The sequence below is a fragment of the Acartia tonsa genome, chromosome 12 (genome assembly GCF_053477335.1).
Source record: "Acartia tonsa isolate MP-2025a chromosome 12, ASM5347733v1, whole genome shotgun sequence".
Classification (NCBI taxonomy): Eukaryota; Metazoa; Arthropoda; class Copepoda; order Calanoida; family Acartiidae; genus Acartia; species Acartia tonsa.
The window spans coordinates 15943697-15969040 of record NC_137271.1 but is presented as its reverse complement, the minus strand read 5'-3'; the positions used below and the strand labels follow the sequence as shown (position 1 = coordinate 15969040).

The 25344-nt window shown below is 33.4% G+C and overlaps 2 protein-coding genes across 4 annotated transcripts; both read left to right on the top strand.

Annotated features, from left to right (window-relative positions):
• Nucleotides 1–4709: 4709 nt before the first annotated feature.
• RpS21 (ribosomal protein S21) lies at nucleotides 4710–5733 on the top strand. The gene is made up of 3 exons (XM_080179556.1): nucleotides 4710–4871; nucleotides 5058–5122; nucleotides 5489–5733. Exons 1-3 carry the CDS (start codon nucleotides 4758–4760, stop codon nucleotides 5559–5561), a joined length of 252 nt encoding a protein of 83 aa, XP_080035682.1. The 5' UTR covers nucleotides 4710–4757; the 3' UTR covers nucleotides 5562–5733.
• On the top strand, nucleotides 5728–25344 carry HisRS (histidine--tRNA ligase). 3 transcript variants are annotated; one of them, XM_080179552.1, is made up of 21 exons: nucleotides 5728–5860; nucleotides 7949–8063; nucleotides 8624–8723; nucleotides 9478–9580; nucleotides 11205–11333; nucleotides 11883–11957; nucleotides 12381–12455; nucleotides 13263–13324; nucleotides 13924–14023; nucleotides 14404–14460; nucleotides 15328–15399; nucleotides 15926–16000; nucleotides 16476–16606; nucleotides 18899–19018; nucleotides 20130–20223; nucleotides 22074–22183; nucleotides 22847–22952; nucleotides 23573–23652; nucleotides 23992–24067; nucleotides 24682–24753; nucleotides 25276–25344. In XM_080179552.1, the coding sequence occupies exons 1-21, from the start codon at nucleotides 5777–5779 to the stop codon at nucleotides 25333–25335; spliced, it is 1896 nt and encodes a 631-aa protein (XP_080035678.1). In that variant the 5' UTR covers nucleotides 5728–5776; the 3' UTR covers nucleotides 25336–25344. The 3 variants fall into 3 exon arrangements, with proteins under 3 accessions (XP_080035678.1, XP_080035680.1, XP_080035681.1); XM_080179554.1 differs by lacking the exon at nucleotides 7949–8063; XM_080179555.1 differs by lacking the exons at nucleotides 7949–8063; nucleotides 8624–8723; nucleotides 9478–9580.

Sequence of the window (25344 nt, the reverse complement as noted above, 5' to 3'; positions counted from 1 at the left end):
CTTTTTATTTTGGGGGGGGGGGTTAATTCGTGTTTCGTGGGGGTAAAATGGCGCGCGAAGCGCGCCGCAAATTTTTTTTACCCCCCCCAAAATTTTTACCCCGGGGTAAAATTTGCTTGGGGGGGGGGTAATTACCCCCCCTGAAATCTGTTGGCAGGGGTAAATTTTGAATGGGGGGGGGGGGGTTGGTAATCGATTACCCCCCCCCCTTGGACGCCTATGGTGCTTGGTTCAAGAAATTTGGCAATAAAATCAATATATTAGTACTTCCGGATTGTTATGTACTCTGATAAAGTAAAACTCGCAGCTGGCTAAAATAAAGCTAATATAAACTTCAGGATTATTAAGAATAAGGTAAAATTGGAAGATAAATTAAAGTTCCTCACAATTTAATACTATTTTACTACTACTAGAGGCTTCTTTACCAAGGGGCTATAACCGAAAGATATGAAGAATGAATACACCACGAGATTTTGATGCATCTTTAAACAAAAACTTGCTTAATTGCTGTGCATGATAATATGGTCAAACGTTCTTTAGACAACCAACCCATTGATTGTAAACCCTTGGTCTTTAACTGTACATAGTAGTAAGTTGGACCTGTTTTGGGCCAAGACATTCCCTCTACTTTAACTATAAGTGTCACATGCTAGACATAGAAGCAGTAGGTACTAGTTTTAAGTATCATGATCAGTGGACCAGAATTAACCAAACTCCTCCTTAACAGTAAGCAGGCACACTATAATTTGCGCCAATACCGCGGTTTTGATCCTACTATTTAAAGTAGTAAGTTTTTTTTTGTCTGTAGCAAAGGATCTCGCTAACCGCTGAACCTATGTGGTTCTCCTATACAGTGAAGCTCCTTATAGGTCAATGGAATGTTTATATCTATTTTTGGGAATAGTATCTCAACCCAAGTAAGAAATCGCACCTAGAAGGAATAACTTTATTTTTTACTTTAAAAAAACTAAAGTTGAAAATGGTGGCGTGGTCGAATTACCCCCATCCTCAAGTTACCCTAAAGGTCTCTAGGAGCATAGCCGCTAGTAGATATAAATGTGGTACCCTCCACCAAAATAGTTATAAACCTTCCCGGGACCTATGAGAAGCTACCCTGTAAAAGAGAATCATATCGGTTCAGCGGGTATCGAGATCCTTCGGTACAAACATACAAACACAGAGATATCTTGTTACTTTATTATAAGGATAGTTATAAACCTTCCCAGGACCTATGAGAAGCTACCCCCTGTAAAGGAGAATCATATCGGTTCAGCGGGTATCGAGATCCTTCGGTACAAACATACAAACACAGAGATATCTTGTTACTTTATTATAAGGATAGTTATAAACCTTCCCAGGACCTATGAGAAGCTACCCTGTAAAGGAGAATCATATCGGTTCAGTGATTAGCGAGATCCTTCAGTACAAACAAACAGACACACATACAAACAAACATCCTTTTACTTTATTATAAGGATATACAATACATACAGAGGTTTGACTGCGAGAAGACATCCGCGATTTTTTACAAAATTAGACAGAGTAAGCTTTATAGTGGGATATTACAATTACGACTCTTTATTTGTTTCTCTGTGTCATTTGAAAAAGCCGAATAGACAAGCCCCCAAAATGGGGTTTTACTTTTATAGAGGAATTTTAAATAATCTAACTATAAAAGTTGACTTAACTTAATGTAAAAATCAATCGTCGGTAAAAATCATGTAAATAATATAATATTAAAGTATAAGTAATCAAGTTTTAAAGCAAAAACTTTTATATATCATTATATATTTTACATATCCTTTCCTTTATTCCAGTTTTGTGAAAATTCAGACACCATTTTTTTAAAATTATTCCATATCATTTAAAATTTTATGCTTCAAATAATATTCTAAAACATAATCACAAAATAAAAAGGATATTTTTCCTTTTCTTAAAAAAAACTACCTTTATTTTAGCGTTGTTATCATTATACATGAAACCTTATAAAACCGTGTCATGCGCATGAATGCCGCTGAATTTTTTTTACTTTTAATAATTTTCTGCTATAGGGAGAGTGTCCTTCACGTCACACGTGGAAGGATTTGAAAGGTCAAATTTATGACATTTCTTATGAATTTTGTTATTTTTATAGGTTACAGTACAATTTTGTCTTTTTTAATCTGTAAAAATGTATTTGTTATCTAATTAATTACATATTTTTTGCCCTTATTTAAGCTGTTATAAATCTGATGCAATTCTCGTAAAAATCTAATTTGGTGAAACAATTACAAAATTAATTGTTAATTGCAGTATAGGAATAGTTATTTCTCATATCGTATTATAAACGGCTTTCCGCGGATATAGAATGTACAATAATAAGATTAAAACTATTTTGAAGCCCCGAGGTGCCGAAGGCTGAAAATCCGTAAATGTGTGAGTTTTAACTTAAGGCTTCAATTTATATATAGAAATGCAGTTTTTTTCCAAGAGGTTTTTGTGAGGTTTATTTACACCTACGGGCAAATAGCTTAAAACCAGTGCGATCGAGCGTTAAGTAGATGTTAATGTCCTTGTTTGTTTCTATCCTTTGTCACCTTACAAGCGGGTGCGCACCTAGCATCTAGAGGCTCTATTCTAATGGAAAATAAGGATAGAAAAATAGCCTGAAACCATACCCAGACTTTAGCTGTAAATTAAAAAATAGCCTAAATTCCCCTCAGGACCTATAGGAAGCATTTAATGTAAAGGAGAGCCATATCGGGTCAGCGGTTAGCAAGATCCTTCGCTACAGACTAAAATAGCGCGCCAGCTAGCTTATTACTTTATATAATACTAGCGGCTTCGCGCATAGCCTCTAGTGGCTTTGCCCCAAGAGATGATAAAAAAGTCAAGAATAAATCAAATAAGGATATCTCCTACAAAAAAATGGGGGGATTTTTTTGTTGTTGGGGTTGCAGCTTTGTCGTCACTGTAGGTTGAAAATTAGGGGTAGAGAAATAAAAATCATCATAACTCCTCCAAATTTTAAGATAGATCAATAATATTTGAATTATTTAATTCCCCATTAACAGTAGTTTTAGAAAAATCTTTTTTATTTCTTTATTTACTAAGCAAAAAGTCGAAAAAAAAACACTTTTTAACAAAATTTCTAAAGCAAGTAATTTATACACGAATACTTGTTAATTGTTTAGCAAAATCAAATATTATGTATAAAATTCTTCAACTTTGACAAAAAAGTGGTTTTTAAGCTCTTAACCGCAAAAATCGTTAAATTTTCGATTTTATATCACTGCGCGCAGCTTTGTGGCCAATGTAGGCTAAAATTTTGGGGCAGTAAAATAAAAACTATCATAACTCCTACAAGCTTTAAGATAGATAAATAATAATTGGATTATTTAAATCTCCATTATCAGTAGTTTCAGAATATTTTTCAAATTTTTTTAATTTTTATAACAGAAAGTCGAAAAAAACCGTTTTTTACGAAATTTAGGCTAAAAAAGTGAACATTAGTTCCAGTAAAATCCAGTGGACTTAGAGTTGACCGATTTGAAATTTTTTTTTTTAAATGTTCATGAAGAATTTCTGTACCCCAAACATCTTTTTTTATATCTCTATTGTATTTGCAAGACAAGAAACAGATATTTTAGCGCCGTTATTGGTAATTTTTCAGGGGTAATTTTGTTTATCGGTGCTTAAAAATTATTTTTTTTTAAAGCATTTATATTAAATTCACATAATTAAAAGTAGATATTCGGAAAAAAAGATCTAAAATATTTACATAAATCACTTAAAATAAGATTTAAAAAGTCCTATTTTTCGTAAAAAATGCGCTCTTCCGTGACGGGTCGGAGTTGAAATCGGAGATTTTGTGGATTCTGCAGAATGCTCATCCCGCAGTGCGCGCATTATACTTGACAAAACTGCAGTGGGGGGGGGGGGGGCGCCCACCCCCAAGAAAATAGCCTAAAACCACCACAGGACCAGTAGGAATATTCCCTGAAGAATAGAATCCGATCGGTTCAGTGGTTACCGAGATCTTAAGCTTTAGACGGACAGACATCAAGCTACTTTGTAATATAGAATATATGCCTACTATTCAAACAATAAAGGTACTAAGAAAGAGAGGGAATGTCTGATTGAGCCAATAGGAGAATCGCATCGGAATTTACATTGGATCTCATTGGTTGAAATTATGTACACATTTTCCTATGAAGGCATGTTTTTTTTCATTTCATACATACATAAAAGTCAGCTGTTAACAGTATATTTTCTTAGTAGAAAGCTTTGCGGAATCAGAATTAATTGCCCAAAAATTTCGTTTACAATTTGAAAGCTTGAAACAAAGTTGGATTCTTAAAAAAAAGTTAGGCTGGCAACTCGCTGGTGAGGCAAAATTATTTTTGTGAAAAATCCTCCAAAATCGAATAAAAAAATTTACAAAAATGAAATAAAATCTTAAGAGGGTTATTAACATATGATTTTGTTTAATTTTTGTAGAGTTTTAATGTGCTTTTGGATGATTTTTCACAAAAATAATTTTGCCTCACTATCGAATAGCGAGTCTATCATTTTTAAGAATCCACATCAGCTTGAGTCGAAAGTAAACAATACTTTTGTCTGCTAGGAATGTTCTCTCTTAGATTTGACGAAAAAAGGGTTCAGAATATTCTTCTACTCTTCTATTTCTATTATTCAAACATTAATTGAACATTGGTTTGCAAGACAAATACTTATTACTTTTTATTAAAAGTCCTAGAATTATTTCAGAGCTCACCATGCAGAACTTAGCCGGAGAATACGTTGACCTGTACATCCCCAGGAAGTGCTCTGCCTCCAACAGGATCCTGGCAGCCAAGGACCATGCCTCGGTCCAGCTCAACTTTGCTGATGTAAGTAATTTTACTTTGTTTCCTCCTGTATGGAGATGAAATATTTTACCTTGTTGTTCTAAGACTCAATGTTCTAAAGATCAAATGATTCATCAGCGTCAGGACATTTATTTAAAGAGCTAACCGTTACGTACGGGCGTAAAATTCTCAAATTTTTTATTAGGTATTAATACTTTTTTGTAATAGGTTGATCCCGAGACTGGCCGTATGACTGGCGAGTTCAAGACCTACGCTATCTGCGGAGAAATCAGGCAATGAATTTAATAAATATAGAATTGAATAAAATGGTTACCTACTTGATAAAACGGAACGTTATTGATTTAGTAGTTATTGGGATATTAAGCTTCAGACCAAAGTCGCTCACTACTTTATATATTAGAATTATTCATTTACTTATTAAGTCAAAATAGAACTTGCAATTTACTATTATATGACTCTGAAACCCACATTTTAAGGGTTTATCCATAACCAATGGATTCTAGAAAGGTATTATTTAAATACTCTAACGTTTCTAATATACATTTATAAATACGTTTCCTATGTATTTTTAGTTTTTTTGTGAATGATTACCGAGGTACCTATAGATATTATCTATATTTATTATTTCTATTGTATAGACGCATCGGAGAGAGCGACGATTGCCTCAACAGATTGGCCAAGAAGGATGGGATGATTAGTCAAAACTTTTAAATCAAATATTTTTCCCAAGTGTGCTGTGCAGCGATCTCGTCAACAATTATTTTTAATGTGATTTAGAGATCTTAATTTAACATCTTGTAATCTTATTTTCATATTTTAATTGTATGATAAATATGAAAATTTGAACCATATTTGATCCTAATTAATCACATGTTACAGAAAACCAATGTATTAGTAGGGATATCTATCTATCTATCTAACCTAAAATGAGCGAAGATTTACAGCAGAAGATTAAGGAACAAGGAGATTTGGTCAGAAAGTTAAAAGCTGAGAAAGCGTCTAAAGATCAGGCAAGCAGTTTTGTTTACTAATAAAGGTATTAAGAAAGAGAGGGAATGTCTGATTGAGCCAATAGGAGAATCGCATCGGTACATACATTTAATTTCATTGGTTGAAATTTTGTACACATCTTGTTACGAATGCATGTTCTTTTTCATTTCATACATGGACAAAAGTCAGCTGTAAACAGTATATTTTCTTAGTAGAAAGCTTTTCGGAATCAGAATTAATTGCCCAAAAATTTCGTTTTAATTTGAAAGCTTCGAAACTAGGTGGATTCTTAAAAAAAAGTTAGGCTGGCTACTCGCTGGTGAGGCAAAATTATTTTTGCGAAAAATCCTCCAAAATCGAATAAAAAATTTACAAAAATTAAATAAAATCTTAAAAGGGTTATTAACATATGATTTTGTTTAATTTTTGTAGATTTTTAATGTGCTTTTGGATGATTTTTCACAAAAATAATTTTGCCTCACTATCGAGTAGCGAGTCTATAATTTTTTAAGAATCTACATCAGCTTGAGTCGAAAGTAAACAATACTTTTGTCTGTTAGAAGTGTTCCTTCTTAGATTTGACGAAAAAAGGGTTCAGAATATGCTTCTATTCTTCTATTTCTATTTGTTTACTAAATAAGTACACTTTTTGTTTGGTTATGGGATCTTTTATTTTCATAAATGAGGGTTTTTCGTTTTATTTCCACTATTAAATCATGTTCTTATATTTTCCTATTTTTATAATTAAGTTTAGCTAAAACCTGACTAAAGGTATCTTACTAAAATTTTTGTGTTATAGCTGCTGTACTTAAGGACATTATTCTCTTGAATTTGATATTTTTAGTGCAGGCATGATGACGGTAAATTCTTTCAAGTTGATATAGATTGCGCTTCAACGGGATTGAATTTATGTCTTGAAGTTTAATAATCTGGTGAAGGTTAATCCTGTATGTTAATGGTTTGGTATATTAATGCATAGCACTGTTAGGATCTTTTACTTTAACTCCAAACAAAATAAAGGATGTTCGTTATATTTCTACCAAGTACCTACCTAATCATATAGTTTCAAGTGTTTCAAAACCAGGATAAAAAAAATTGTCTAAAATCATGCACAATTGTCTTAGTTGGCGGAAAATAAAGAAAAAAAAATCTGCTGGAGATGGCAGTTACACATTTCAATATCAATGTTGCTCAATGTTTTAACTTTTTAAGTTGATATCCTTCCTTGCATAGTTTAAAAAGTTTATTTTATCTTATTGACATTTATTCACGCTATAAGAAATAACAAGATCATTACCTTTTGTTGGTCTTTAATGTTGCTATCTGTGGATAATTGTCTATAACTCAATCTTATTACAACGTTAATAAAACTTTATTTTTATTGAAGAAATTTCAAAGCTTTAAAACAAGACGTTAAAAGCTTTTATAAATTTAGCTGGATCAGATGCAGTTCAAGGTAGAATGGTAATTCAATCATAATTTTAATAGTGGTGTAATAACAGGGTTCAAGCTTATGTTTTAATATACAATTTACAATGTTTTTGTTTATATACAGCCACAGGGGTGTATATTCTGGAAATTTAACCCTGCTAAGCGGGGAGGGAGGAAGGGTTAAAGAATAAAAAAATATGGTTGAGGGAAAAAAATGTAAAATTCAAAAGAAAATTAAGATAAAAACTTAACTCTAAAAACATTTTTTCCATTTTTCTCCCCACCTTGGTGAATAAACTAAAAAAATATGTGGGAGGGAAGATAATATGAAAAAAATAAAGAGTTCTGAATAAAATGAACCTTGTGCAGAATATACAACCCTGTTTATATATACAATACAATATATCCAAAAATCCACATGCAATGGAGCGTCTGGCTAAAGATAACCCGTGTAAAATTTTGTCTCTGCAGTATTGAGTGTTATCGTAGGGGTGTATTTTTTCCAACAGTTTACGTAATTGAATTTCTTTTGGTACATCCCCCCGCTCCCTCTCCCTCTTAGAACTGGTGAAATGTTGGTAAACACATTATTTTGTGGAAATATTGTGATCCAGTAACATTTTACCGTGAACTGCACTACGTCCAAATTGTTTTATCATGGAACTTTTCATGTTCAGGGGTCCTCTAGCAAGGCGAGCTACAACGAGTTCATAACTACACCAGAATTAGAAAGTTTAAACTTATATTTTCAAGACAACAGCTATATTAGTTCCTATATTCTTACTGATCTAGGCAATTTTCACAGATTTTTATATATTTTGCCCTAAAGTTTGAATATGTTATGATTTAAATATCTGATAGTATTTTGTTGAGTCTTTTTGAACCACGGCGCGAAACCCAATTTTTTTTTCTCTTGCTTCGAATTTTTTTTGGTGTAGGTAAAAGTTTAGATAATCCGTGAAATTTGGTGGGTTTTTCTTATTCTTCCTACCCCTCCTTGTACGTCATTCAAGTTTAAAAAAAATCAGTAGCTGCTTCATAGTATTCTAGTGGCTACGCCCCTAGCATCTAGGGGCTCTGTATTCGAAGGGGAAGATAGGGACTAGATAAATATATCTTAAAACCATCCCAAGACCTAAATATGAAAATAAAAAATAGTCTAAATCCATTATATGACCTATGTGAAGATTGACTGCTTGGTTTTAATCAAGGGATTTCTAATAGTTTATTGGTTTTAAAGAATACGTTTCTTGGTGCGCTACTTGTAGACATAAATGTCCTTCTAAAAAAAGTAAAAAGTTAGACATAGAGCTTTTTGTTAAAGTTTTATGAATCTGTTCTACATTGTTCAGATATGATGTTGTACGGCATATTATCTGCCCATAGTTCCAAACTAACCAGCTATACGAACCTTTCAAGATGGTTTCATCATATTAAAGCTGTGGCTAATAGGAAAGCACAAATATATTTAGTCTTTCATTGGTTTTCATTTGAGAATTTTTAAACATAAGATACTTCAAAAATATCGGGTCATGTGATGGGAACTAAGTTGCGGGTTTCGTCGTATTTTCAAAGTAGCTTTTGAAAGGTTGTTTTATGGTAGGTTAGGTGATTTCCCCGCAGGGTTAGAGCTCCCCGAAGGGGCTAGAAATATTAGAAAAGCTACTGTGAAAATATGACGAAACCCTCAAATTCGTTTTATTTACATGACCCGAAATTTCTGTATCCAATGTTTACATTAATCATTAAATTAAAATATCAGTATGTCTTCTTTTTTTTTTGTTTTTTTGGTGAGGATATATTAAATCTTGCATGTGAAATTGTCTTCATAAATATTTTTAATACTGATAATCTAGGTAATGGGTAAAACTGTTCCACTATTCCCTCTAATTTTATTGCTTTGGCTCCTGGGAGATTGATTCACGGAGGGACCCATTGAGATTTTTAATACATCAGTCCCCAAAGTTTAAATAAAACTAAATTCTTACTCTTTGGCTTAAAAACTTAGAGACTTTAATTTAATCTTGCTTGGTTCATCAAGTTAAGTGTCTAAATGTTTCAACCACTAATTAAATTGAAATCTTCAGAATGGGTAATTTTGATTATTAATGGGTCTGTACATTAATATTTCTGCCATTGTCTTATCCCTTTAGAACCCTATAACTTAATTCATTTAATTTACCTTATTTGTGTTTCACTTTGATAGTGATAAACTTATAAAACCAGATCTGAACAGATTAAGAAACTCATTGAATTGCTCTTCTCCTAAATCAATTTCTACCTCTTCAATATCGTATCTTAACAAACAAGTAGGTTATAGCTTAGATACAGGGGTGTATATTGTGCATGTGCATGGAATATACATCACTGAAAACATTTTTCCAGTTTTTTGGGGAGAAAGTAGAATTAAAATTGTGGGAAATTAATAAAATAAACTGAAAACATTTTCTCTTTTTTTCCCCTCCTTGGGGGGGAAGAAATGAATTATTTTGCAGTAGGGACAAAAATACAAATCTTATGCAGAATATACATCCCCGTAGTAGATATAGTAGTTTCACTTAGGAATAGTTTTACGTAGGGTTTTGAATATTTTCTGACTTCTCCTATGTTGTGAATAAATGTCCTATTCTTCATTACAACCCCTCCTCCACCATTTGGTCTGTATTTCTAACTATTTAATCTGTAGAGAACAAGGTTTTTAAAAGCGAAGCTTTTCTATAATTTGGGTCGTCCGTCACGGATAGCTTTTTTTCGCTAATTTAGGCATGTTAGAATTGTCCTATTGAATATAAATTTTGCATGGTGATTCCTGTAGTAGTTAGGTACGATTTAGAAAGCGTAGCTAGCAACTATATAATCATTACCAGAATGTCCGTACGTCCATTTCAAACATGTTGAATTTTTTACTTTTTTAACAACAAATTTTTATGTAATCTAATAATCCGATTGATCTGATTTTTGGTATACTTATTCCTGGGACAACAAAGTACAATATTATAAGCGAAGCAACTCTATGATCAAGTCCTAAAAATGTAAGTATGTCCATAAACATTATTCTGTATCAAGCAGTTTTTCAACAGTTTTACTTATAATTTTGCTTCGACATTTATACATTTATATTCTGATTATTCAGTTCTGATACTATACAAGTGTTAGTGTCCGTTTGTCCTACCGTTTCAGTGCTTCGCTTTTATGGATGTTGTCATCCTTGTTTTCATAACGAACACCTGTTATTTTTATTACCTGTTATTACAAAAATTAAAACAACTTAATTATTTTTGTATTAGTATTACATAAATAAAAATAGGTAGATATTGAAATTAATCTATCATAAAAAAAATATTTTTTTTATAGACATTTGTTTAAAAGTCTAAATTCAGTATGCTTGCTTTTTTGTGTGTTTTATTTTAGACATGAAAAACAGTTATTGATAATATTTAACATACCCAATGCTTTATAGATATTAAGATAATTTAGAACTAATACTAATAAATATTTACACTAGAAGCGCAGCTACTAAATAACTATAGCATGTGTTTTATAGACTGATTGAAAACATACTAAAAATGTATAGCCTATGAAAAATGTAATTTTTCTTGCAAGAAATCTGCCAGTACGTTGCTGCGCTTCTTATGAACACCATTGATCTTGTTAGAATATATATCCGGTGTGGCCGGTTATCCGCCCGGATATCCGGCCATTTTCAATATCCGACCGATATTAAAACTATCCGGTTACATGATATCCGGATGCTTTTTGACGCCTGATATTCGGTTATCCGGCCGGATATCCGATAATTTGCCGGATATCGAACGTTTGCCAGTTATCCGGCCTTAACCGGATATCCGACATTAGAAATCAGCCGGATATCCGGTATCCGGCCAAAAAAGTATCCGGCCCAACCCTAGTATAAACAATACATTTTGTTTTTAGATTGATGAGGAAGTTGCCAAGTTAAAGGCGTTGAAACTCGAGGCGGGAGTTGATGCAAAACCCGCCAATGCCGCCCCCAAAGGATCGCCTAAAAAGGGTGGTGGAAACGCCCCCGACTCAAAATCTTCGGTAGGCATATTTTGAAATTTCCAACATTTTCGAAAAATTTACTTAGCTTCGGGGTTATGTATGTATGTTGTATATGAAAATTAACGTTAAGGAGGGGTGGGGGGGGGGAGGAGTTTAATGCCACCATCTCGTAATCAATGAGTAAATGGCAATTAGAATTCGAATTTCCATCTGAAATTTTGCATGAGTAATCCTTGTCAGGTATATTTTCCCTAAATCGAACAAAAAGTTGGAAAAGTAAAGCTAACGGCTGGCGGCTCAGCAGTTTTGCCATTATTTGGCTATCTTCGGGGCAAATTAGTCACGAAACCTATCTACATATTTACTTTGCATCTCCAAAACGTTATCAACCGGTTCTAGTCGGTAGCTTTTGGTACTAGAAATTTTAAAAATGGTTATTGCTATCATTCAATAGGAGGGGAGGGGAATCTTCATTTTAGCTAGTTACAAGTTTCACTTTATTTTAGTACTTAATAAGCTGATGTAATAACAAAGTAGAACCAGTAAAATTCCGATTGGTCGAAATCTTTAAACATCTTAAATATTTAGGGTGGAAAGTTGATACTCAAAACGGCCAAAGGAACCCGCGACTATGAACCATCACAAATGGCAGTTAGAGAAAAGGTATGTAATAATTGTTATTTATCGCATCGTATTGAAGACAGCTTTCCACTGATTTCAAAACTGATTTCAAAAAAAAAGAAAGTTCATAGTAAAACATAAGTTCCGAGGGTCCAAATTTTATGATGTTATTTTAATAATTATGGCAAATTGTCTGTAATACGATACGAATACACATAAAACTACTGGCAGCACCAGTAATACTTAGTTTTATTTTTTTTCAATTTTTGTTAATAGCCTCTTAGGGAAAAAAGCCCCTAGAGGCTAGGGGCGAAGCCGCTAGTGGTTTCAAAATTGTCACATCCACCCCCCCCCCCCCTTTTTTTCATTTCTGTTTATGATAGTATATCTGTAGATAAAAGGAACGTAACCTTTTTTATACTTTAAATTCATAAGTATTCATGAAAAATATTATTTTTAATTAAGGTATTTGGTAAGATCACAGAAATATTTAAACTTCATGGCGCTGAAACTATTGAAACTCCAGTATTTGAACTTAAGGTGAGTTTTACAGGATATTTTTTTTTATTTATATTGTTTTAGGGAAAAATCTTCCAAAATCACATAAAAAATCTACAAAATAAATTAAAATCTTATGTTAATGACCCAGAGCCTTTTAGGATTTTACTTAATTTTTGTAGATTTTTTTTTGAGGATTTTTCACTAAATGAATTTTGTTGATGTAGCTACCCTAATTTTTTTTAAAGAATCCATCTCAGAATTTTTACTTTAATCACTTCAATGGATATAGAATATACGTGGATATTATGCCAAGGGGAAAAATTGTCTACATTCAATTAAGGTTGCTAACATGGCGTTCCTTTATTGATTAGTTGTTTCATCTAGTAGGAGCAGGGATGGGTTAACGGGGGTATCGTTGTTTTTAGCCTGCTGCGAGTAATACTTTGTTTGAGTACATGAAAATCTAATCAACATCACAAGTAATAATATATCGAATTGTACAATGTACTTATCGTAAAATTTTTGTTGGGTAAAATTGTTCAAAGTTTAAATATTGCTTTTGAGCCTACGAATAACATAACATGTTAACATAACACAGGTAAATATACTTATTGGGACAGTACCTTTTTGGCCCATTGTACCCTTCCTTAATTGGTTAATGTATTATTCTGATTTTTTTTTCTCGAGGGATAGGTTGTTGATTTTCCATTTATATAGACCTCGTACAACACGCGAAGAAAAGCGCATTATTTTTACTATTTCATTGTTTATTTTAACTTTTTAAGATATTACATACCTAGGTACCTACTTGTGTTTTCTAATCGACGTATGTATCTCTTTGTTAAGGAAGTATTGACTGGCAAATATGGAGAAGATTCAAAACTGATCTACGATTTGGCCGATCAAGGAATAGCTGACATTCTAAACTTTTAGTAGGAAGCTAATCTTATATTGTACGTCCGTCCGTCCATAACGCTATTGTAAAAATTTTATGAATGAATTATATTAGGGTTGACAATCCGGAATCCGCCCAATTTTTGGGCCATTTTTGGAATCCATTTTTAATAACGGATTTCGGATTCTTAATTGGTATGCTAAAATTAGCGTCTTGAGTTTTTTCTTTCAACTCTCACTTTTTGAAGGAAAAGATTACCATCATTACATAATTTTTAAAAATCTGGTTCGATTCTCGGAAGTGAATTATAAAGAACACCAAGATTAAATTTTAGGACATATGTAGCACTTAATTTTTTTAAAAAGCATTTAAAAATACTGCTAGAATCCGGAATCCGAATCCGGAATCCGCCAAAAATATGAATCCGGAATCCGCAAGGAATCCGCCACTTTTTTTTGACCGATTCTTTTTAAGAATCCGAATCCGGCCCAAAAATTCGACGGATTGCCATCACTAAATTATATTGTCTCTAATAAATCTTTGCGCATCCGTCGGTTTGGTCCTTTGAGTAATGCTACAGAAATAGAATGTTAACTTGCTTGTACGTGAAGGTGGTGAGATCTTGGCCCTGCGTTATGACCTGACCGTTCCTTTTGCCAGATACTGCGCCATGAACAAGGTGGATAGGATCAAGAGATATCACATTGCGAAGGTATGGAACTGTTGTGCACTACCGACCTATTGTCAGTCTGTGAACCACAGTTAGTATTTCCTCGAATTTACCAATAAATCCAGGGACGTCCTAGCTTTTAATTTTGAGTGGAATAAAATGAGTGGTTTCTATGGTTTGAGGGGGATAATTTAATGTATTTAAAAAAAAACCTTCAGGGGTAAAATAAGAGTTCTTTAAAGTTTGAGGGAAACAACTCTACCTCTCACCCTACTCTTGGATGTTTCTCCTATCTTCTTTATTTCTCCTCTCTATACCCACTTTCCTTTAGTAACGTTCAAAAATCATATTAACGCGTATTTGTCTCTGATAAAATATAAAACTTTCAGAAATTTCAATTTGACTTAATTTTTTGTATTTAGGTCTATAGACGAGATAACCCGAGTATAGCTAGAGGAAGATTAAGAGAATTTTACCAGGAATGCATTTTTTTGTCGTCCATTTTATTAAATACCTACCTATGTAATATTAGAATTTTATTTCTAAGGAATACTTAAATCAAAGGGTGTTGTTTAAACAAATCCATATAAGGGGGGGGGGGAGGATAGGTTATTAGCGATAAAATCATTCTTATATGATGAATTTTCCCAAGTTTTAAGATTTTTTTGATAGGCCTCCAAGTTCAGGAGCTGCAGGCCTCCAGGTCCTCTCTGTACAGGTAAAAATTAAAAAAACAAATTTTGTTTTGAAGAGTTAGAAGTCAACCTATGAAACAAAATATGTATATTTTTGAATGTTATTCACATATTTAAAGAAAAAAATGCTTATTTTGTTTCATAAGTTGACTTTTAACTCTTAAATTTTTTTTTAAAATTAGGTAGCTGTAACCAAACTTTTCAACCAATAAGAGGGGGGGGGGGTTTACTTTTTCATCTTTTTGTTCGATTTAGGTAAAATAGACCTACCAAGGATTACTCGTGCAAGATTTCAGATCGTAATTCGAATTCTATGTGCCTTTAATCATTGATTACGAGGTGGTTGCATTACCCCCCCCCCCCCTTTGAATCAACAGAAGGGGTAATTTGTATATTAAATTATCGTCCATCAATTTTCTGGACAAGTTTAATGGATATATTTATAACATACTTTAAAGTGAAACTCGCAGCGAGCTAAATATATATTTCCTCTATCCAACCCTTTCCCCTCCCCTACCACTTGATGAACTAACTGCCCAATAAAGGAGATCCATGTTAGCAACTTAAGCTGATAATTATTTCCCTGTTATAATATCCATGTATATTCTATATCCATTAAATGTGTTAAAAATAATGCATTTTTCTTGATAGTGTGATTTTGACATAGCAGGAGCGTACGACGCCATGTTGCCTGACGCAGAATGCGTCAAAATTGTTGATCAGGTGTTTATACAATACTGCCAGTCTTAGATCGTATTGATACATAGACTTGTTTCACTCAATTAAGTTTGGATAGTAACTTAATTGAGACGTAAATTTTCTCAGACGCTTTTTAAGGCGTTTGGTTATAAGGTTCATAACTACCAATAAGCATCGGTTGGTCTGTTTGTCATGCTATAGATATGATAATGGATGCTGCTTGATTGATGAGCCATTATTTCACAGACTGGAGCCGCTAGTATGGCAGGTGTCTTAAATTAAGTCACCGTAATGAATAACCCTCTCAGCAGAGAAGCTGGGGCTACGGGGGGAACTAATATCATGTACGTGACTATTGATCAATCAATGATCCCCCGTTTTACACACTCGGGGGTTATTATTGTAAATGTGAAATTCAAGTCAACATGAGGAGATTTGAACACGAACTCTCACCACCGTAGCTCTTGTGTGCTGCCACGACGCCCCAATGAGGATTATGGATGTAGTCATCCTTGTTAGTGTCCGTATTGTATAAACTGATACTGCCCAGATCCTTTCTTCTGTGGATGTTGGCAAGTTTGTTATCAAGGTCAACCACAGGATGATTCTTGACGGAATTTTTGAGGTAAGATATTATATTGTTAACATATATCCTATTATATAAAGTAGTAAGGGTTTTTTTGTCTCAAGTTTTATACTAATCGATAATTATTCAGAAAAGTCCATTAATTTTCTGTTAAAAGTTTTGAATTTTTAGATTTCAAATTAAATGTAATAGTTCAACTTAGCAGTATTAAAATTATTAACCAATAATTTTAATTTGCTAAGGGGGTTATTTTATCCTTTGATTTCGTGTATGAAGTCGTCGTCAAATAAATATTTCCAGTATGTCTTCGAAACTGTGCCTTGTACATTTTATATCCGCGGAAAGCTGTTTATAATACGATGAGAGAATAACTATTATAGCATTGTATTACAGAAAATTTTCCATAAATATTAAAATGAAAACCATTAACAAAACTGGTTTCAATCTTAGGATTTTTTATTTTAATATCCGCGAAAAGCTGTCTATAATACGATATGGTAAATCAATATTCTAGGTATGCGGAGTTCCCAACTCAATGTTCCGTACAATTTGCTCAGCTGTGGACAAACTGGACAAGTCCCCCTGGGAAGAGGTGAAGAGAGAGATGGTCTCGGAAAAGGGACTGGATGAGGCAGCTGCAGATAGGTAACAAATCCTTATACTAAAGTAACAGGATGTTTGTCTGTGTGTCTGTACTGAAGGATCTCGCTAACCGCTGAACCGATCGGGTTCTCCTTAACAGGGTAGATTCTCATAGGTCCTGGGAAGGTTTATAACTATTTTGGGGGAGGGTACCACCACCCTCCTAAGAGAAATGACAAAAAAATTGAAATTTTTTTAATATCTGGGAGACTACAACGTAACATAAAGACTCAAAGAGGTATCCGTAACATAAAGAATTATCGTAGAGACTATAACAAAAAAAAACATTTAAGTGCCACTAGAGGCCTCTAGGGGCGTAGCCGCTAGTAATGGATATAATGGAATACACTAGACCGTGGTTTAAAATGTAGTGCATGCGCTCGTCGTCAGAGAGTTGATAGCAGGGGTGTATATTCTGCATGGTTGACCCTTCTAAAGGTTGGGGGGAGGTTGTTAATATTAAGAGAACTTCAACATTTTTTTTTCATTTTTCATATTAATGAAATAAGAGATCTTAAGATATTTTTCCATTTTTTCTTATTTTATGCTGGAAATAAACTAGGAGGGAGAAAAATTTTGCAGCAGGGGGAAAAAATTAATATTGTGCAGAATATACACTAAGAGATAAGTTTTCCGGAATTTTAATGTAGGGAGTAGATTTGAAATCCAGGGGTGTATAATTTACATGGGATCCCCGGCTCAGGGGGGGGGGGGGGGAAATAAAAAATAAGTGGTTGGAGGGAAAAAAATGTAAAAATTAAGAAAACTGAAAACATTTTTTCCATTTCCTGGTTTTTTCCATTTCCTTGGTGAAAAAAACTTAAAAAAATGTGTGGTAGGAGGGATAAAATAAATAAAATATAGAGTTCTTACATTATTTTTCCATTTTCCCCCTCCTTGGTGAGAAAAACTAGGGGGGAAAAAAAATAAAAAAAATTTTAGCCGGTGAAAAAAATAAATCTTGTGCAGAATATACACCCCTGTTGAAATCTGCATCAAATTTTAAGGATTTTTTATAAAATTCGTTTTTTGTATAATTCTTTATCTAAAAGCGGAAATACAAATTAAGTTAATTAATTTTGGCATCTGTGATTGGTGGATTTAAAAAATCTGCGCTCTGATTGGATGTCGTACATCATTCAACCAATTAGAGCGCAGGTAGTTTAAAATCCACCTATCCTATTGGTCAAAATTAATTAACTTAAAATGTATTTTCGCTTTTAGATAAAGAATTTTACAAAAAACGAATTTTATAAAAAATCCTTAAAATTTGATGCAGATTTCAAATCTACTCCCTACATTAAAATTCCGGAAAACTTTTATCTCTTAATATACACCCCTGGTTGATAGGTTGTATCTACTATCTACTCCATTAAAAATGATACATAAGCTTTTGTTGCTATCTTAGATGCACAACATTATTATTAGGGATGCGAATCCGTCGAATTTTTGGGCCGGATTCGGATTCCGGATTCCTTCGGAATCCGTCAAAAAAAGTGACGGATTCTTGCGGATTCCGGATTCTTATTTTTGACGGATTCCGGATTCGGATTCCGGATTCTAGCAGTATTTTAAAAGGCTTTTTAAAAAACAAATGAAGCATGAAAAGCTGTAAAATGAAAATAAATACCTACAAAAAAACGCAACTTTGGATGCTAGCTACCTTTTTACCTGTAGTGAAGAAGAAACAATAAAATCGCTGGCCTGACAATGAGAGTGTGTATATTTTTATGTCACGTGATCACTGTACAGCCAATTAGAGGGTTTGTTGATGTTGAGTGGATTACACTTCATCACGTGATCGTTGGCTGTCCAATCTGAGGTCTTGGAATTGAATAGTTCATCACGTGATCGCTCTGTGCTATTAGCTGGTATATCAACGTTGTTTATGTGGGAAGAAATGGGGGGGGGGGGAAGGTGGTGTGTTGGGGGGGGGGGGGGGGTGATCTTTGCTTTCAAAAAGAGGGAGTTGTAAGAAAAAACTCAAGACGGTAATTTTAGCCTACCAATTTAGAATCCGGAATCCGCTATAAAAAACGGATTCCGGATTCGGATTCGGATTCCAAAATTGGTCGAAAATTGGGCGGATTCCGGATTCCGGATTCGGATTCCGGATTCGGATTCGCATCACTAATTATTATAGTTATGCCTTGGCCCAAAACAGGCGTAACTCATGGTTAGTTTTTTAAGACAAAGGTCATTCAATCAAAACGTTGATTGACTGTCAGTTTTTCATTTTAGTATCCGCGTAAAGCTGTCTATAATACGTTGCGATATTAAACTATTCTTTTATAGGATTGGTGAATATGTGCAGAAGGCTGGTGGTCTACCTCTTATTGATGAGTTACTCCAGGGTGATCTTGCAAAGAGTAAAATTGCTAAGCAAGGCCTTGAAGATATGAAATTATTGCTAAAGTAAGTTTTTTCTTTTTCTAGAAGGTACCCATTGTTCATAAACATTCAACAGTTATTAGCCTGAAAACTCTGGGTACTTTCATTATATTATTGGTAGGTTGGTTAAAAATAGTAGAGTCTAAACATTTTAACAAATAATACTATTTACATGTGGGATGGTTTTTTTTTATTTGGGATGTACTGTACATCAATTTATCGTCTTCTACCTCAAGATAATATTTTAAAAGCGAAGCATTTCTATAATTAGGGTCTGTCCGTACGTCCGTCCGTAATTTTCGTTAATTTAGACACGTTAGAATTGTCCTATCGATTTCAAATTTTGCATGGTGATTCTTTTAGTAGTTAGGTACGATTTAGAAAGCGTAGCAACTCTATAATCATTACCAAAATGTCCGTACGTCCATTTTAAACATGTTGATTTTTTTACTTTTTTAAATAGCTTTCTATAATTAGGGTCTGTCCGTACGTCCGTCCGTACGACCGTCCGTCCGTAACGGATAGCTTTTTTCGTTAATTTAGGCATGTTAGAATTGTCCTATCGATTTCAAATTTTGCATGGTGATTCCTGTAATAGTTAGGTACGAGTTAGAAAGCGTAGCAACTCTATAATCATTACCAGAATATCCGTACGTTCATTTTAAACATGTTGATTTTTTTACATTTTTAACAACAAATTTGTATTGTGACCTAATTATCCGATTGGTCTGATTTTTGGTATACTGATTCCTAGGACAACAAAGTACAATATTATAAGCGAAGCAACTCTATATCTAGTCATAAAAATGTAAGTATGTCCATAATCATTATCCTTTATAAAGCAGTTTTTCAACAAATTTACTTACAATTTTGCTTTGACTCTTATACATTCGCATTCTGATTATTCAGTTCTGACATTATACAAGTGTTAATGTCCGTTTGTCCTTCCATTTCAGAGCTTCGCTTTTATGGATGTTGTCATCCTTATTGTTAAATAAAACGTATGTGCTAATTTAGCTCATATTTTCATGGTTTTCTTCAAATTATGCCTTCAAAACCAGTTTTTCCAAAGTGCTTGATTTTGGAAATATTTAACATTACCTAATGGATATAAAATTTTTTGAATTTTGTTAAGGTATTGTGAGCTGTACAACTGCAGTGAGAATGTATCTTTTGATCTGAGTTTGGCCAGAGGTCTGGACTATTATACTGGGGTTATTTATGAAGCGGTTAGTATACTCTTCTATTAGATGTTCTTAGATTGTTATTAAGCCTTTGTTTGTCCTTATTTGTTACAATTAGGGTTGGCAATCCGTCCAATTTTTTTGGACTGGGTTCAGATTCTTACAAAAATCCGCCCAAAAATGAAACTGATTGATCCGTAGATTCCGGATTATTATTTTTTTGACGGGTTCCGGATTCTAGCAATATTTAAAAAGGCCTTTTTAAAATAAATTTATGGATTAAAGAGGGGGGGGGGGTGGCGGATGTGCCACTTTTTGAAACCAACAGTAAAACACGCATAATCTCAGCCCATAAAAGAGTTACAGCTCTAAAATTTGGCACAGCAATTTCTTTTGTGGAGAACAATATGGAACTGTGAAGAAACTGCGGCGGAACCGCCGCTCCCGCCGAAAACCGCCGTTTTCCCGCCGAAATTTTTTTGACTTTTCTCGCCATAATAGACAATTTTGAATCATATGAGAAACTTTTTTTTTCATAAAAAAATTTTATTATATTTTCATGTGACACTTGTAATATTTTAAACATGTCAATATTTAAAAGTCAGGGGTGTATATTCTACATGGGATCCCCTGCTCAGGAGGGGGGAAAAAAAATAAAAAATAAGTGGTTGGAGGGATAAAAAATGTAAAAATTAAGAAAACTGAAAACATTTTTTCCATTTCCCCCCCCCCCCCCCCCCCCTCCTTGGTGAAAAAACTTTAAAAAATGTGTGGTAGGAGGGATAAAATAAAGAAAATATAGAGTTCTTTAAATATTTTCCATTTTCCCCCTACTTGGTGAGAAAAAACTAGGGGGGGGGGGGGGGAAGAAAAATAAAAAATTTTGTACCAGGGGAAAAAAATAAATCTTGTGCAGAATATACACCCCTGTTAAAAGTGTAAAATCTTTTTAAGTGTCAAGTGAAAATATAAGGGAAATTTTTATGAGAAAAAAAAGTTTATCCCAGATGATTGAAAATTGTCTATTATGGCGAGAAAAATTTCGGCGGCTTTCGGCGGGAGCGGCAGTTCCGCCGCCGTTTCTTCTCAGTTCCATATTGTTCTCCACAAAAGCAACTGCTGTGCCAAATTTAAGAGCTGTAACTCTTTTATGGGCTGAGAACATGCGCGTTTTACTTTTGGTTTTAAAAAGTGGCACATCTCCCCCCCCCCCCCTTTATGGGGTACTGGAAGGAATCTGCGTATTTCTTCATATTTTTACAGTAGCTTTTTCTCCTTTTTTTTCTAACCCTTACTCAACCTAACCTAACTTTGTTAAAAATTATAATATATATTTGGCCAAAAAAAAATCTCAAGACGCTAATTTTAGCCTAACAATGTATTAACAATCCGAATCCGTTGTTAAAATAACTGATTTGGATTCTGGATTTAAGAATTATCCAAAAATAGGACGTACTCTGGATTTCGGATTCCAGATTAGGATTAAGATTGCCAACCTTAGTTACAATGTTCAAGTTTCCGCTTCCCTCTCTTACTGACTAAATGACTCTTTCTGCATTTCACTTTTTACCCAAGAAAACATTGTTTACCCATATGATTTTAATTTAAGCTAGTCCACATTTGTGGAGGACATGATTTAATATATAAAGAAGTTGAATATCTGTTTATTTTTTATTTAATACCAGCCTGTCATTAACCAGCCTTTTTTTATACCAGCCTGTCACAAACAAGCCTTTTTTTATAAACACCATTTTTATGAGCCAGGCTACTCTATAATTCGCTGTTCTTATGTTTTGTCCTTTTTCTTCCTCTGTCTGCTAAAACTTTGTTGATGGTTCTGATTTAAGTGATATTATAAATATTTTTTTATTACAATATATTTCTCCTTTTTTCAGGTTTTGTGTGGTGATTCCGTGGATGATAAGGGAGAACCAATCACAGTTGGATCCGTGGCAGGAGGTGGCCGGTATGACGGTCTCGTTGGCATGTTCGATCCAAAACACAGGTATAGTCTTTGTAAAGGTAACAGGGATGTGCATTCTGCACAACATTTATTCGCCATTGTCTGTGCAGACGTAATATCTTGGCGGAAAGACCTTTTTGTTTCTTCAATAGGTATGTAATTTATATACCAAATAATTTATATTTAGGAGTGTACCTTGTGTTGGAGTTAGTATAGGTATAAAGAGGCTATTCCCTATTATGGAGGCTAATATGACAAGTATTTATATTTAGGAGTGTACCTTGTGTTGGAGTTAGTATAGGTATAAATAGGCTATTCCCTATTATGGAGGCTAATATGACAAGTATTTATATTAAGGAGTGTACCTTGTTTTGAAGTTAGTATAGGTATAAAGAGGCTACTCTCTATTATGGAGGCTAATATGACCATAATATTTATATTTAGGAGTGTTCCTTGTGTTGGAGTTATTATAGGTATAAAGAGGCTATTCCCTATTATGGAGGCTAATATCATAATATGACAAGTATTTATATTTAGGAGTGTACCTTGTGTTAGAGTTAGTATAGGAATAGAGAGGTTATTCTCTATTATGGAGGCTAATATGACAAGTATTTATATTTAGGAGTGTACCTTGTGTTAGTTAGTATAGGAATAGAGAGGCTATTCTCTATTATGGAGGCTAATATGACAAGTATTTATATTTAGGAGTGTACCTTGTGTTGGAGTTAGTATAGGAATAGAGAGGCTATTCTCTATTATGGAGGCTAATATGACCAAAAACCAGAGCAAAGTTAGAACTGTTGAAACGCAGGTTTGTGGCCTATTGCATGTTTTACTTACTATCTTAACTAGAGGCTAAAAATTTCTATGAAAATCAATATGTTTTCAAGGGTGTATATTCTGCACAAGATTCATTTTTTTCCTCTGCTGCGAAATTTTTTTTCCCCCTCCTGATTTTTCTAGCAAGGAAGGGGATAAAATGGAAAAATATTTTCAGAACTATTGATTTTATCCATATTATCCCCACTTCCACATTTTCTTTTATTTTTTTTCACCTAAGAGGGGAGAAAAATAGAAAAAAAAGCTTTCAGTTTTCGAAATTTTTTTAATTTTTTTGCCCCAACCACTTTTTTTTTTTTTTTAATCCCTTTGGCAGTGTCAAATTTGCAGAATATACACCCCTGCATGATTTTCTATTTTGCATTTTGAACTCAACAAAACATATTTCGTTGAAAAGATAACTTAATATTTTAGTCTAAACCATCGTAAAACTTTTTTTTGTTGATATATTTTTTAAACAGTACTTTAATAAAAACATACTCAAAATCACTGTTGCAAGTTGCTTCAAATCACTTGCTTTCGTTCATGCATAGTCCTCTTTCCTGTAAATTTACCTGCCATATCATCTAATTATGCTGTATGTATATGTAGGTGTATGTTGTAACTGCCCAGAAGGGGTTAATTGAGGAGAGAATTAAGATTGTTGCAGAGTTATGGGGAGCTGGAATCAAGTAAGTTGTTTGTACCAACCGTTAGAATCTGAATCCTATTGGATTAATCCCCCAAAGTTTTGGCCATTGAGTAAATTTGTTTTTAAAGTTTGTTTACTTTTTTTAAAATATCTGTAAATATAAAAAAATATTTTAAGAACATAATGCATATAAAAATGTGTTTTTTTGTGAGTTGTCCCTAACAAAAAAGCTTCAAACCACCGCAGGACCAGTATCTATTTTCCCTTAAGAGTAGAGCCCAATTAATAGTTGTTCTTAACATTTATCCTATTTGAATACCTATATTATTTCTGTAAAAATCTATAAAAAGTTATTTTGTATATAAAAATATTTGTTAAGGTGTGAACACTCGTACAAGCTAAATCCTAAGATGTTGAAACAATTACAAGACTGTGAAGATACTGGGGTTCCTTTGGTAAGTTTGTCTTCCGCTGGATTAGAACCGGTTTTAAAACGCACTGAAAAATCGTGTATCGTATCGTATTATTTCCAGTGCTCTACAAATATTAAAATGAACAAATATATATCCGCGAAAAACAGTTTATAATTAGATGGAATTAAATACTATTCTTAAAAATTTAATTTTTTTTGGACAAACTTAAAGCGTCGCATTCTTTGGAGAGGTTTCGATCGCCGGTCTTTTATACGTAAAATATTCCTTTTATATGCCCGATGGGATGTGAATTATGAAACTGGATACGTATAGGTTCATTCATGGCGTTCTTAGCAGGGAGGGAGGGGATATTGGGTAGTTTAATAAACAGTGATTATTACACAAATCCGCAAAGTCTTACAATATTTTTTTTTATTTGTTGGCTCAACATCTTTGAAGAATTTTAATTGGTTGGTTTTAAAATAAAGTGTCCAAATGTTTCATCCAATCACTAATGATGTAATATACAGAAAGCGAAATTTTTGTATCATCATTGGGGTTGCACATAATTTTATCGCTCATTGTCTTATCCCTTAAGAAGTTAAGATCCCTGTGTCCTTTTAATTTCTAAATTTGAAGTTTTTTTTAAATTTTAGGCCGTTGTTATCGGAGAATCTGAAATTGCCGGTGGTATTGTTAAGATTCGTAACATAGAATCTAGAGAAGAGGTAGTTTTTTTTTTTTTTTTTTTCTTCAGGTCTTTGAAATTATTGTCTTTTGTCTGTTGATGTAGCCGTCTATTCTTTTTGTCTATTTTTGTAAAAAACATTTATTTGAGCTATTAGTAGATTTTCCTTATCCTTATAATAAAGTAACAAAATTTGTGTGTTTGTACTAAAGGATCTCGCTAACCGCTGAACCGATATTGTTTTCTTCAGTGTAGCTTATCATAACTCTTTTTTGGTGGAGATTACCATCCCCCTCCCACGAGAAATCCCTTCCCTCCCTTAGAGGCCTCTAGGAGGCGTAGCAAATAGTTATAAAGAAAGCGTAAAATCAAACATTTTACCTAAAGACTTTTTTTAACCAACCTAAAGGGCTTTGTCTAAAAAAAGTTACAGATTATGAAAAATTCTCATCTGTTTCAATTAAATAAATATGAACATAAACCACGTAATTTCAGAGATTTAAAGTAAAACCCACAGACAACAAACTAATTAAAATAAAATTTAAAAAATCTTTGATTTTAGGTTGAAGTGAAGAGAGCTGATATGGTACAAGTATTGAAAGAAAGATTAGGTTTACTTTGATTATGAAAA